We start from the raw sequence: 14,199 nt of genomic DNA on the forward strand, positions 1-14,199 counted from the left end.
AAATATTTCATGCATTCTCCTAACAAATATCCTATAGTATTGTGCCCGGTGCACGCTACTGACAAAGTTCTCTACACGGTATCATTTCCTAACTCTAGAAATTAATTTTTAACTTGATCTGTATCTAAATTGCGTCTTCACCTCTGTGCTCTGCAAACATTTAACCTCTGCAGAGCAGTGGCTGAGGGAACCGCTGTCATGGTCCCTAACAAATGGATTTCAGCAATTGTGCTTCTGCAGCTCTGCTACGCTGGCTGTGGACTCTGTGGGAAGGTCCTGGTGTGGCCCTGTGACATGAGCCACTGGCTCAACCTAAAGATCATACTGGAGGAACTCACAGAAAGGGGCCACGAGGTGACCGTGTTGGTGTCTCCACAGAGTTTCATCATCGACTACAGCAAGCCTTCTGCAATGAACTTTGAGGTGGTCCCTGTGCCACAAAACAGAGAGACTGCTGAGAAAACGCTAAATGACTTTTTAGATATAGCTGCTAATGTTATGCCAACATTGTCACTCTGGCAGTCAACAATGAAACTGCAACAATTCCTTCTTCAAATAACCGGGCATTTAAAACTCCAGTGTGAGAGTGTAGTCTACAACCAGTCAATGATGAAGAAACTCCAGGAAACCAACTACAATGTAATGGTCATAGACCCGGTGTTACCCTGTGGAGAGCTGATTGCTGAGTTGCTGGCAGTCCCTTTTGTGTATACAATAAGGTATTCCATGGGTTACACGCTGGAAAAATATTGTGGGAAACTTCCGGTTCCACTTTCTTATGTGCCTGTTGACGTGGCGGCACTATCAGAGAGAATGACCTTCCTGGAAAGGGTAAAAAATTTAATGTTCTCCATTTTCTTTGACTTCTGGATCCAACAATATGATACTCAGCTTTGGGACCAGTTTTACAGTGATGCATTAGGTAAGAGAGTGCTCCTCATTCTAAAGGAGTTAAGAAAATTAGGTGGTTTAAGAAAAGCCTAGGAAAATGAAAAGAGTGTATTTTTAAGTTTCACTTTCACATGAAACTTCATAAGTGATAGCAATGACTGTTATCAACAACCAATTGGGAGGGAGAGGCAAGAAAAGTCTTGGTTACCCTTTCTTTAAAGTCATCTAACCATTTTGTAAGAAACCTTAATACTTAAAGATTGTTATCAAAACAAAACAAAATATGAAACATACTAATAAATGTCAACCTAATGGAAGATGTATTTTTTGTCCAATATAGGGTATCACAAAAAAGTCTTGTACACTGAGTTTTTATAGTGGAAGAGATTTGACTTTTTATTGGTCAAAAAAGTGTAACATTTGTTGTAAGAATAACATAATCTCCTTGCCTTATTCCACTAATAAACTGAAAACTGAGCTATATTAACAATGGGATTAACTTTGCATGTAATTTATTTTGTCTGAATTGTGACCCACAAATTTTGAGAATCATGGATTATTACATTCAAAATTTATAGTATTCTCTGTGTTGAATCTGAGTCCCTGACATTCTTATCCCTTTCGTAAATTTCGGATGAAGCTTCAGTAAGTCTTAAGTGAACTGTTTCATCGTAGCTAGTCATACTGAAAAGTTTCCTAGGATGCTTTGTACTTCTTCAGGGAGTACTACACAGAAACCTGAACAATGAAATGGAAAACTGTAAAAAATTATAGCTTTAGGTGTTGAAAGAAGCATGTTTTTTTTACTTCACTACTTACATATATATTCCATCTATTTTTAATGGTTTGCATTTTTCTATCAGGAATGGTTTTGCTTTGTTATTTTTACACAGATAGCTCTCATTTGATTCCATCAATATTAACTAATTTAACTCTCTGATTGTATTAGTTTTGTAGGTCTGCCACAACTAAATACCACAGACTAAGTGGCAGAAACAACAGAAATTTGTCTTCTTATAGTTTGGATGCTAGAAGTCCATAACCAAGGTGTTGCCAGGCCAGTTTCTCTTCAGGCCTGTCTCCTAGCTTGTAATGTGACCACTTTTTTTGCTATGTTCTCTCATGGTATTTCCTCTGTGTATATATAATCCCAGTGTCTCCCCCTCTTCTTATAAGAAGACCAGTGATATTGGATTAAGGCCCACTCTTAGGACCTCACTTAAGCTTTATTATGTCTTTAAAGGACCTAACTCAAAATATAATCAGATTTCAACATATGATTGTTAGAGGAACAAAAGTCAGTCCATAATGCTGACTTCCAGTAGATACCTTTTTTCACAAACGGATATTCAAAGGAAGCCACTTTAAAAATCCTGAGGTTTATACATGATTTAAATCTATACTATGTCAATTTCACAGTAAATAATTCAAGCACCAGAAACACTACCTGGGTGTAGGCAGTGTGTTGGGCTCTATGGATTTAAAGTAAATCAGACAGTATCTTGGCCTCAATTCTATTGTCAGGAAAAGAAATGCAAGATATAAAAAAATAAATATATTCTGAAAACTAAGGATGTTTTCCTAGTTCTAATCAATAAGTTTTTAGGACATTTGTCATATTATGCATAAATAGGGGAAAGTTATAAGATTCTGTATGTATAAATTTTATGGATTAAATGTAGTCCTTAGGATCTATGGTAATTTTTAAACTCTATCATCTTTAACAGGTTTGTTTGTTTGTTTGATTGTGTACTTTTGTTGATTTTCATTCTCTCATTTTCTTTATCAGGAAATTCTGAATGCACCATGAATATGATTTAATTCTCAATCTCATAATAAAAGATAACTAATACAAATGGGTAAAAAAATTCAAACGGAACAAAAATATATATAATGAATAATAACTGGCTTCATATTTCCTCTACATAAGTATCATTAACTATTCTTGTCATTACATCAAGATATTATCTATGCATCATTAAGCATAAGTATTTATATATGTCTTTTTTTTCTTTTTTGCCAATAGGAGCAATTACTAAATATTCATTTTGCCTTTCTTTTTAACAAATATATATTTGACACAGAATATTTTAAAATCTACATTATTCTTTACATTGACTTAATTGTAGTGATGTCAATGGATCTAACAAATCATTAAACTATTCATTCAATATCTACTCTCCTAGCAACTATCAAGTATATAATACAATATTGTTAACTATAGTGACTATGTTGAATAATAGATCCCCAGAACTTCCTCATCTTGTGGTTGGAATTTTGTACCTTTTGACCAACAACCCCCATTTGCCCCAGCCCCAAGCACTGTTAACCAGCATTCTACTCTCATTCCCGAGTTTGGTTTATGTTAAGTGAAATAAACCAGACAGAGAAAGACAAACACAATATAATTTCAGTTACCTGTGAGAAAAGCAAACAAACAAAATAACAAGCTCATAAACAGAACAGATTGGTCATTACCAAAGCAGGGGTGGGGGCTGGGTAAAATGGGTGAAGGGAGGCAAAAGGTACAAACTTGCGGTTATAAAATAAAAAGTCATGAAAATGTAATGTACAGCATGGCGACTATAGTTAATAATACTACATAGCATATTTGAAAGTTGTTGACAAAGTAGGTCTTAAAAGTTGTCATCAAAAGAAAAAAATTCTGTAACTACGTATGGTTATGGATGTAAACTAGATGTGTTGTGTTGACCATTTAGCAATATATGCAAATATGAAATCACCATGTTGTACATTTGAAATTAATACAATGTATGTCAATTATACCTCAATATAAAAAAGGAAAAGAAAGATCTAAAATCAACAATCTAAATTTCCACCTTGGAAAACTAGCAAAAGAAGAGTAAATTAAATTCAAAGTAAGCAGAAGAAAATAAATAATAAGAATTAAAGCAGAAATCAGGGGCGCCTGGGTGGCGCAGTCAGTTAAGCGTCCGACTTCAGCCAGGTCACGATCTCGCGGTCCGTGAGTTCGAGCCCCGCGTCAGGCTCTGGGCTGATGGCTCGGAGCCTGGAGCCTGTTTCCGATTCTGTGTCTCCCTCTCTCTCTGCCCCTCCCCCGTTCATGCTCTGTCTCTCTCTGTCCCAAAAATAAATAAAAAAAACGTTGAAAAAAAAAATTTAAAAAAAAAAAAAAGCAGAAATCAATGAAACAGAAAACAGGAAATCAACAGAAAAAATCAAGGAAAAAAAATGTGATATGTTGAAAAGATCAATAAAATTGATCAGACTCTAGCCAACCTAAACAAAATAAAAAACTTAAAAGAAAGGATATCACTACGGATGCTATGGACATTAAAAAGGATAACAAGTGTACGCTATGAATAATTATTTGCCCACAAATTCCATGAAAAACACAGTTCCTTGAAATACATAATTTGCCAAATCTCACACGAGGACAAGTAGACAATCTAAATAACCCTGTATCTAATAAATTGGGTTAATAATTACTCATCCAAGACAGAAAGCACCAGGCTGTTTGTTGGTGAATTTTACTAAATATTTTTTTCTTAAATGTTTATTTATTTATTTTGATAGAGAGACAGAGAAAGAGGCAGAGAAAGAGGGAGAGAGAATTCCAAGCAGGCTCCATGCTCAGCATGGAGCCCAACATGGGGCTCAATCCCATGACCATGAGATCATGACCTGAGCCGAAACCAAGAGTCAGATGCTTAACTGACTGAGCCTCCCAGCTGCCCCCTCTACAAAATATTTAATAATGACATTATACTAATTTTCTATAATCACTTTTAGAGGATAGAAGCAGAGGGAATACTTCCTAAGTCATTCTATGGTGCCAGTATTGTCCAAATATCAAAACCAGACAAAAACATTACAGCAAAAGAAAACTATAGACCAATATTTCTCATAAACATAGATCCAAAATCCTTAACAAAATATTAGCAAAGTGAATCCAACAATGTATAAAAAAAATTATATACCATCATCAGGTAGGATTTACTCTAAGTATGCAAGACCAGTTCACCATTCAAAAATCAATTAATGTTACCCATCACAAGAGACTAAAAAAAAAACAAACAAACAAACAAACAAAAAACACAAGAGGATATCAATAGATGCAGAAAAATTATTTGTTAAAATCCAACCCCAATTCATGTTAAAAATTCTCAGTAAATTAGGCATAACAAGGACTTTCTTCAATTTGATAAATAATATCCATAAAAAACATATAGCTAAAAAACAAAAACAAAAAAAGTTAAAAATAAAATCCTACAGCTAAAATCATCTTTAATGATGGAAAACTGAAAGCTTTTCTTCCAAGATCGTATACTAGGCAAGATGTCATCTCTCTCCATACCGCTTTAATGTAATACTGAAAGTTCTAGCTAAGGGACTAAGACAAGAAAAGGAAATAATAGAGAGGCCAGGAATAGACCCACACAAGAGAGTCAACTGATCTTTGACAAGGAAGCAAAAGTAGTACAATAGATAAAGATAGTCTTTTCAAGAAATGATGCTGGAACAACCGGATATCCACATGCAAAAAAAAAAAAAAAAAAAAAAGCATGTAGGTACAGAACATATACCCTTCACAAAATTTAGCTATTAGTGAATCATAGATCTAAATGTAAAACCCAACACTATAAAACTTCTAGAAGATAACATAGGAAAAAACATAGATGATGTTGGGTATGTCAATGGCTTTTTATAAACAACACCAAAGACACAAAATAAAAATAATGAATAAGCTGGACTTCAACAAAATTAAAAAACTTCTGCTCTATAAAAGACAGTGTCAAGAGAATGAAAAGATAAGACGCTGATTGATAGAACATATTTGCAACAGGCATATCTGATAAAAGATTGTTATATATGTTTTTAAACTCTTAAAACTCAATAATAAGAAAACACATAACAATTAAAAATAGGACAAAGAGAGACACCTCACCAAAGAAGATATACAGTTGGCAAATAAGCATATATAAAGATGCTCCATATCATGTGCCATGCAAATTAAAATAATAAGATAGTACTCTACATCTATTAGAATGGTCAAAATGCAGAATAGTGACAAAGGCTAAATGCTGGCAAGTTGTGGAACAGGAACTCTCACATTCTGCGAGTGGGAATGCAAAATGGTACAGCCACTTTGGAAGACATTTTGATGGTTTCTTACAAAGATAAACATATTCTGAATAACAGTGGTGACAGTGGACATCCCTGTCATATTCCTGAACTTAGGGGGAAAGCTCTCAGTTTTTCCCTATTGAGAATGATATTAGCAGTGGGTCTTTCATATATGGCTTTTATGATCTTGAGGTATGATCCTTCTATCCCTACTTTCCTGAAGGTTTTTATCAAGAAAGGATGCTGTAATTTGTCAGATGCTATCTCTGCATCTGTTGAGAGGATCATGTGGTTCTTGTCCTTTCTTTTACTGATGTGATGTATCACATTGATTGGTTTGTGGATATTGAACCAGCCCTGCATCACAGGCATGAACCTCATTTGGTCCTGATAAATAATTCTTTTAAAGTATTGTTGGATCTGGTTGGCTAATATCTTGTTGAGAATTTTTGCATCCATGTTCATCAGAGAAATTGGTCTGTAGGTCTCCTTTTTACTGGGGTCTTTCTCTGATTTTGGAATCAAGGTAATTTTGGCTTCATAGAATGAGTCTGGAAGTTTTCCTTCCATTTCTGTTTTTTTTGGAACAACTTCAAAAGAATAGGTGTTAATTCTTCCTTCAATGTTTGGTAGAATTCCCCTGGAAAGCCATCCAGCCCTGGACTCCTGTTTTATGGGAGATTTTTGGTTACTAATTTGATTTTCTTCCTGGTTATGGGCCTGTTCAAATTTTCTATTTCTTCCTATTTGAGTTTTAGTAGTTTATATGTGTTTAGGAATTTGTCCATTTCTTCCATATTGCCCATCTTATTGGTATATGATTGCACATAATATTCCCTTATTATTGTTGGTATTTCTGCAGTGTTGATTGTGATCTCTCCTCTTTCATTCTTGATTTTATTTATTTGGGTTGTTTCCTTTTTCTTTTTGATCAGACTGGCTAGGCATTTACCAATTTTGTTAATTCTTTCAAAGAATCAATTCCTGTTTCATTGATCTCTTCTACTGCTTTTTGTTTTTACTTTGTTTTTGCTTTTTCTTTCTTTCTTTCTTTCTTTTATTTATTTTTTTATGATAGCATTGGTTTCTTCTCCAATCTTTTATTATTTCCTGTCTTCTGCCGGGTTGGGGTTTTGTTATTCTTTTTCCAGCTCTTTAAGGTGTAAAGTTAGGTTGTGTATCTGTGACCTTTCTTTCTTCTTTGGGAAGGCCTGGATTGCTATATACTGCCCTCTTATGACTGCCTTTGCTGTGTTCCAGAGGTTTTGGGCTGTGGTGTTATCATTTTCATTGGCTTCCATGTCCTTTTTAATTTCCTCTTTAACTTCTTGGTTAGCCCATTCCTTCTTTAGTAGGATGTTCTTTAGTCTCCAAGTATTTGTTATCTTTCCAAATTTTTTCTTGTGGTTGATTTCGAGTTTCATAGTGTTGTGGTCTGAAAATATACATGGTACGATTTTGTATTTGTTGAGGGATGATTTCATCCCAGTTTATGATCTATTCTGGAGAATGTTCCATGTGCACTGGAGAAGAATGTGTATTCTGCTGCTTTAGGATGAAATGTTCTGAATATATCTGTTAAGTCCATCTGGTCCAGTGTGTCATTCAAAACCATTGTTTTCTTGTTGATTTTCTGCTTAGATGAACTTTCCATCTGTAAGTGGGTGTTGAAGTCCCCTACTATTATGGTATTATTGTCAATGTGTTTCTTTATGCTTGTGATTAGTTGATTTATATATTTGCATGTTTACACATGGGGGCACAAATGTTTAGAATTTTTAGGTATTCTGGGTGGATAGACCTCTTAACTATGATATAACACCCTTCTTCAACTCTTGTTACCATCTTAATTTTAAAACTTAGATTGATATAAGTATGGCAATTTCGGCTTTCTCTTGGCTACCATTAGCATGATAGATGGTTCTCCAACCCTTTACTTTCAATCTGGTCTTTAGGTCTCAAATGGATCTCTTGTAAACAACATATAGATGGATCTTGTTTTCTTATCCTTCTGTTACCCTGTCTTTTAATTGGAGCGTTTAGTCCATTGACATTTAGAGTCAGTACTGAAAGATATGAATTTATTGCCATTGTGTACCCTATAGAGTTGGAATCACTGGTGGTGTTCTCTGGTGCTTTCTAGTCTTTGATGCTTTGGGACTTTTTGTTTTGTTTTGTTTCATCATTTCTTCCTTCAGAGAGTCCCCCTTAAAATTTCTTGCAGGGCTGGTGTAGTGGTCACAAACTCCTTTAGTTTTTGTTTGTCTGGGAAACTCTTTATCTCTCCTTCTATTTTGAATGACAGCCTTGCTGGGTGAAGAATTCTTGGCTCCATTTTTTCAGATTCACCATGTTAAATATATCCTGCCACTCCCTTCTGGCCTGCCAAGTTTCTGTGGATAGGTCTACAATGATACTGATCTGCCTTCCCTTGTAGATTAAGGACTTTTTTCCCTTGCTTCTTTCATGATTCTTTCCTTCTCTGTGTATTTTGTGAATTTCTCTATGATATGCCTTGTTGATGGTTGTTTTTTGTCTAATCTAATGGGAGTTCTCTGTGCTTCCTGGATTTGAATGCTGTGTCTTTTCCCAGGTTAGGAAAGTTTTCTACTATGATTTGCTCATATAAAACTTGTACCCCTTTTTTTCTCGGTTCACCTTCTGGGAACCCTATGATTCAGATGTTATTCCTTTTTTAATGAGGCAGCGAGTTCTCTAGATTTTATATCACACTCTTTTGCTTTAGTTTCCCTCTTTTTTTCTGGTTCATTTTTTTCCATAAGTTTGTCCCCTATACTGCTGATTCACTGTTCTGTTTTATCCATCCTTGCCACCATGGCATCCATTTGAGATCACAGCTCAGTTGTAACGTTTTTTATTTTGTCCTGACTAAATTTTAACCCTTTTATCTCCCAGAAAGGGATTCTACACTTTTTTCAATCCGAGCTAGTATTCTAACTATGATTCTAAATTCTGGTTCAGACATCTTGTTCATATCTGTTTTGATTAAGTCCCTGGCTCTCATTTACTCCTATTCTTTCTTTTAGAGTGAATTCCTTTGCTTCATCATTTTGAAGGAAGAAAAAGAATAAAATAAATAAAAATTTAAAAATCAAATGAAGAATTCTAGATCCTAGGTGTGTTTTGGTCTTGTGGATGAAAGAAGCTTGGTAGAATAGAGAAAAAAGGGAAAGAAGAGAAAAGGAAAAAAAAGAAAGAAAGAAAGGAAAAGGAAAGGAAAAAAGGTTGGAAAACGTATGAAAAATTTTAAATATATATATAATAAAATAGATTCAAATGAAATGAGGAAAGTAAAATGAAATAAAAAATTTAAAAATACAGTAGAAAACAATAAAGAAAAATGTTTTTTATAAAGCATAAAATAAAATTAACCCTTTCTCTTTCTGTATTCAAGAATAGGAAAGAAAAGAAAGGAAAGGAAAAGAAAAAGAAAAAGAAAAAAATTGAATAGATGGATCAGAGAAAAGAATAAATATTATTGAAATTACATCCAGTTTGCCCTAACAGTCAAACTATGAAGCACTTTATAGTCTATAAACTAGCAGGCAGAGAGACTGGTGGTGTTCCTCTAGAGCACAGTTGGAACAGTTGGACGGACTTGGTGTAACGGCTCTGTTCTCCACTAGATGGTACTGCTTAGCTTATTGGTGTGGATCCTTATGGCACATGTACACGTGTATGCGCATGCATAGAGAAGGTAAAAATGGTATCACCTGGCTACATAGTCTCTGGCAACAGAACTCTGTGGTCTCTCCCACCGGCAATAAAACACCCCTCCTTTGTCTCTGGCTACTGTCCACTCCCTACTTCTACACTGTCATGATCAAGCTGTCAGCCTACCAGATGGCACCTCTCTCCAAAATTTTATCTCAGATGAGGATGTGTTTCTAAACCCCTCACTTCTGAGGTCCCTGTGGCTTTGACCTGCTCTGACCATCTGGGGGAGTATCTTGCCGAGCAATGGCCAGGTATCAGCCAGTCCACAGGAACATTTGTGTGACCGTGCTACTGCAGATGCCAGAGACTGTGGCCAGGTGCCAGCCTGCCCCAGAAAAAGTCCATGAGATCATGTAGAAGCAGCGTTTCAGGGATTATGGTAAATCAAAACACACATCTGGCGCGAAGCTTCACCTCCCTCTAACGTCTTTGTTCCAAGACCAGCAAATGTGGATGTTCTCTGGGGTCTGCTGAGACCTTTGCCTGTGAGGAGGCCGCACAACCTCTACCAAATGTCTTTTCACCAGGGGAACTGCCTCTCTCCCATGTGGTCCGAGGACCTCTCAATCCTGGGGATTGGCCCTTCCCACCAGAGCTCCACCAGTTATCGAGCTGTGGAGTTCCAGAATCTGTGCTCCCCTGTTTATAGAGTCCTAATCATATTTAAAGCCTCTCCTTTCTCCTTTCTTCCTTTCTTGTTCAGTCCCTTATGGGTATTTCCACTCGTTCACTTTCTCTCCAGCTACTTTCAGGGAGAGTGCTTTTCCTGTACTCTCCCCTCTGTCTCTGTCCTCTCTCCACAAGCAAAAATTGCTCCCTACACTCTGCAGCTTCTCTCTCCCAGTTCACCTCTGTGCCACATACCTGCCAAATTCTGTGACTCAAGTTATGTAGATTGTGGGGTTGATCCTCAGATCAATCTTATAGGTGTGCAAGATGGTTTGTTGTTGCATTTCAGGGATGAGTTGAATTTCTAGCTGCATTTTATGGACAAGAGGAGCAAAAAACTTCCATGTTGCTCCGCTATCATGGTCCCTCCCCTTATTTCCTTTACTTTTGATTGCCTTTGTATTTGTAACTGTGCACCACTATCTCAAATATAGAATTTTAGTCAATACTTTAATTTGGGTATTTCTTAAAATGTGATCTATACATTATACACAGTAATTTCACCAAGGGAGTTGGTAATCAAGACAGGATGTCACACACATGGAATAAGACAACTAAAGTACATAAATATATTGACGTGGAGGTTGTGAGGTGGGGTTTTCATCCAATCTCTGGCAATTTCAAGTTAAGTTGCCTTGAGAAATTCCTCTTCATTATTAAATTAAGGCATCTGACCATATAGCTTCAGATGTAAATTCAAGCACTACAAAGCAATGACTATAGAAAGAGAGTCTATCCTTTCTGTGTTGCACATGATCCCCAGGTTTGCTTATAATCCTTAAAAAAGGAGATTTCTCATCTGAATTTTTCTTTATTTAGGGCAAAACATGTTTCCTGTGTCTAAAACTGGTTGACCTGGTCATTTGCAAACACTCGTTCTTGTCCACAAATCTTCTAAAATTAATACGTAGAATATCCCTTTCAAAAAATATAATTCAAAGATAACACTAAAATAACTGTGTGATATTGGTGACATGTATATTTCACATTCCAAAGGGGCTTGTATTGGGAATGAATCAGGGAATTCCTACTAAGAAAATAGTGGCAAATCAGTTGTAGTGGAAAATAATGGGATTTTATTGAGGAAGATAAAGTAAACAAATACTAGTGGGATTCTTAAACAATAGGAGTAAATCAGAGACTATAACAAGCTGGAAGATAGTTAGAAAACCATTGATAGGGAATTTGGTGCTGATATGCTGGGGCTAATCTGTCATCTGTCATTTAACTGGAGAGAAACAATGAGTATTAAGTTCATCAGTACATGGAGTTGTGGTTAAATTTTAGATTGAATTTGTAGTTGTGAAACTTCATTTGCATATTACTATTCCTACCCAAATATATTCTTACCTTCTCTCCTTCTCTCCTCTCATCCTTCTTTTCCTTACCCCCTTTCCTCCCTCCCTCCCTCTTTCCTCCCTTATTCTCTTCCTTCCTTCCTTCCTTCCTTCCTTCCTTCCTTCCTTCCTCCAACCCCCACCCCACTTTCTTTCTTCCCTCCTTCTCTTTCTCCCTCTCTCCTTATAATCTTAATTTCCCCTTCCTTTTAACTAGATGTGATCTTCCTTTTCACATCTTCCTTTTCCTCTAGATGTGATAGATAGCTAGAGGACAAAGATTTCCCTTGTTTGTCAGAAAATTAATGGTACATTTTATCCTAAGACACATATATGCTAATAACTTTCACTTACCTTTTTTTCATTTTCTCTAGGAAGACCCACTACATTATGTGAGGTTATGGGGAAAGCAGAAATTTGGCTAATCCGGACATATTGGGATTTTGAATTTCCTCGTCCATACTTACCTAATTTTGAGTTTGTAGGAGGGTTGCACTGTAAACCAGCCAAACCATTACCTAAGGTATGTCTATTACAGTGGAGGATGTTTTGTGTACCGTATGATATAATCCTATTATTTCTTTATTTAAAGTGTGCTGCCTCAATAACAGAGATATACTATTTGCTACTCCAAATCTATTTTACAAACCATAGGAGTCTTTTATGAATTATATTACCTTTTTGAACTTCACTTTGATATTTCAGCTGAAGAAAGAAGTGATTCAAGTGGCATGTTAAAATATCAGTGTGTTGAGCACCTGGCTGGCTGGGTCAGTTATGCATCTAACTCTTGATCTCAGCTCAGTTCATGATCTCACAATTCATGAAATCGAGCCTCCATGTCAGTCTCTGTGCTGTCAGTGCAGACCCTGCTTGGGATTCTCTCTCCCTCTCTCTTTGCCCCTTCCCCACTTGCACTCTCCCTATGTCTCAAAATAAACAAATAAACTTTAAAATAAGACATCAATGTGTCTATAGTTTGGGTACTGTACGGAAGGAACAGGAAGCTATAGCCTTGGAATTCCCTCAGGAAAGTGCTTTGGTCTTCCTAACAAGTGTGATGGGGTTATGAGTATGAGACAGTTACTATGATTCCTTGAGCGATAACGATGCCTTCATGAAAACTCTCAGATAGATTTCACAGACTTTGGTCAGTAAGAAGTAAGTGTTGACAGAAGACATGGAATTAGGTAGCAATTCTTGGATAACAGTGACCTTTACCAAGACAGGAAATAATTCACAGAAAAGCTTTTTTGAGATGACAAGGATGGATTCAGTTCAGACCTATTCACTTTTAGGAGCCAAAGGAATTTTCAGGTGGATATTTCTAGGAATCATTCAGGTAATGCAAAGTCTGGGTTTCAGAGAGAGCATTAGGAACAGATTAGGTAAAATAGTCATAGAACTGAGAAACCCAGTCACTGAATTTGTTCTTTAGTACCATGATGCCTGGTTTCTCTGAAGTAAAAAGGAAAATTGTGTACCACATTCCAAAGTCACCAACAAATAAATATTGATAGCCAAAAATGTTGGAAGAAGACAATATTGAGAAGTAAAAGAGAATGAGAGAAAAACATGATAAGAATATTGTATTTAAGTCTCTTTATCAATAACTGTCTTTATGAAAGAATTGAAGAGGCAGACACTCATTTGCTCGTGTTGCAGATAAACAAACAATCTCTGAGACAATTGCAGGTTAAATAGTGCTCTTAGGAGAGTTCTCAATTTCTATTTAGGGTAAAATGCATATTTAAGTTTAAATCTTATGGCAGGATTCTGGATATACTTTTCTTACCACTCAAGTTATAGCTGCAGGTAAGCTCTACTGAGTGTTATTATAGCAGATAATGAACCAGTATCTAAACAGAGTTACAGAAAGAGATGTGACATATTCCTTGTTCACTAGATAAAATCCCATACCACACTATTATATTTATCTTCCCATCCTCACTTTTCACACACACACACACACACACACACAATTTCACAACATAGTTCAGACATGTTTTTGTAAAGGAGGAAAAATTATTCCATCCCAAGCCCAATTACTAATACAAACATTTGGACAATATGGACACCAATCATAGCTTTTATCTCTGATGAAAAAATTATGCCAGTCATTGGATACACAGAAAAAAAAAAATGAACAGCCAAATCAAGAATCCAAATCCAGCTGCTAGATGTGTAAGGCTTCATGTACGTGTGTGTGTGTGTGTGTGTGTGTGTGTGTGTGTGTGTGTTTATTCAATCACTGTCCTTAGGGTGGTAAATCAAAATGGCAAAACACCAATTCCTGGGACTTCAGAGATATTCTCCTAACATTAACTAAGCTAAAATAGCAATCTACTTTCATTTATGACATCATCCTTTCCCTAGTAATTTTACTACCTTTAAATTGATAAATACATTGAGAAATAAATATAATTGATAATTGTAATAAATATATTGAGAAATA

General features: G+C 35.9%; 1 protein-coding gene across 5 annotated transcripts in view; it reads left to right on the plus strand.

Moving 5' to 3' along the window:
* The window catches only part of LOC109278177 (UDP-glucuronosyltransferase 2A1), a 62,718-nt gene that overhangs the window by 38,042 nt on the left and 10,477 nt on the right, over window positions 1-14,199 (plus strand). For 4 of the 5 annotated variants that reach the window (XM_019468279.2, XM_019468286.2, XM_053901496.1 and 1 more), the window contains one exon: window positions 12,119-12,267. In XM_019468279.2, the coding sequence (XP_019323824.2) occupies window positions 12,119-12,267 (149 nt within the window). Of the gene's footprint in view, window positions 1-164; window positions 923-12,118; window positions 12,268-14,199 lie in introns of those variants that run through there. The other variant, XM_019468261.2, reaches the window with a different exon arrangement.

Source organism: Panthera pardus, unplaced genomic scaffold (genome assembly GCF_024362965.1).
Source record: "Panthera pardus isolate Hobbes unplaced genomic scaffold, ASM2436296v1 HiC_scaffold_13, whole genome shotgun sequence".
Classification (NCBI taxonomy): Eukaryota; Metazoa; Chordata; class Mammalia; order Carnivora; family Felidae; genus Panthera; species Panthera pardus.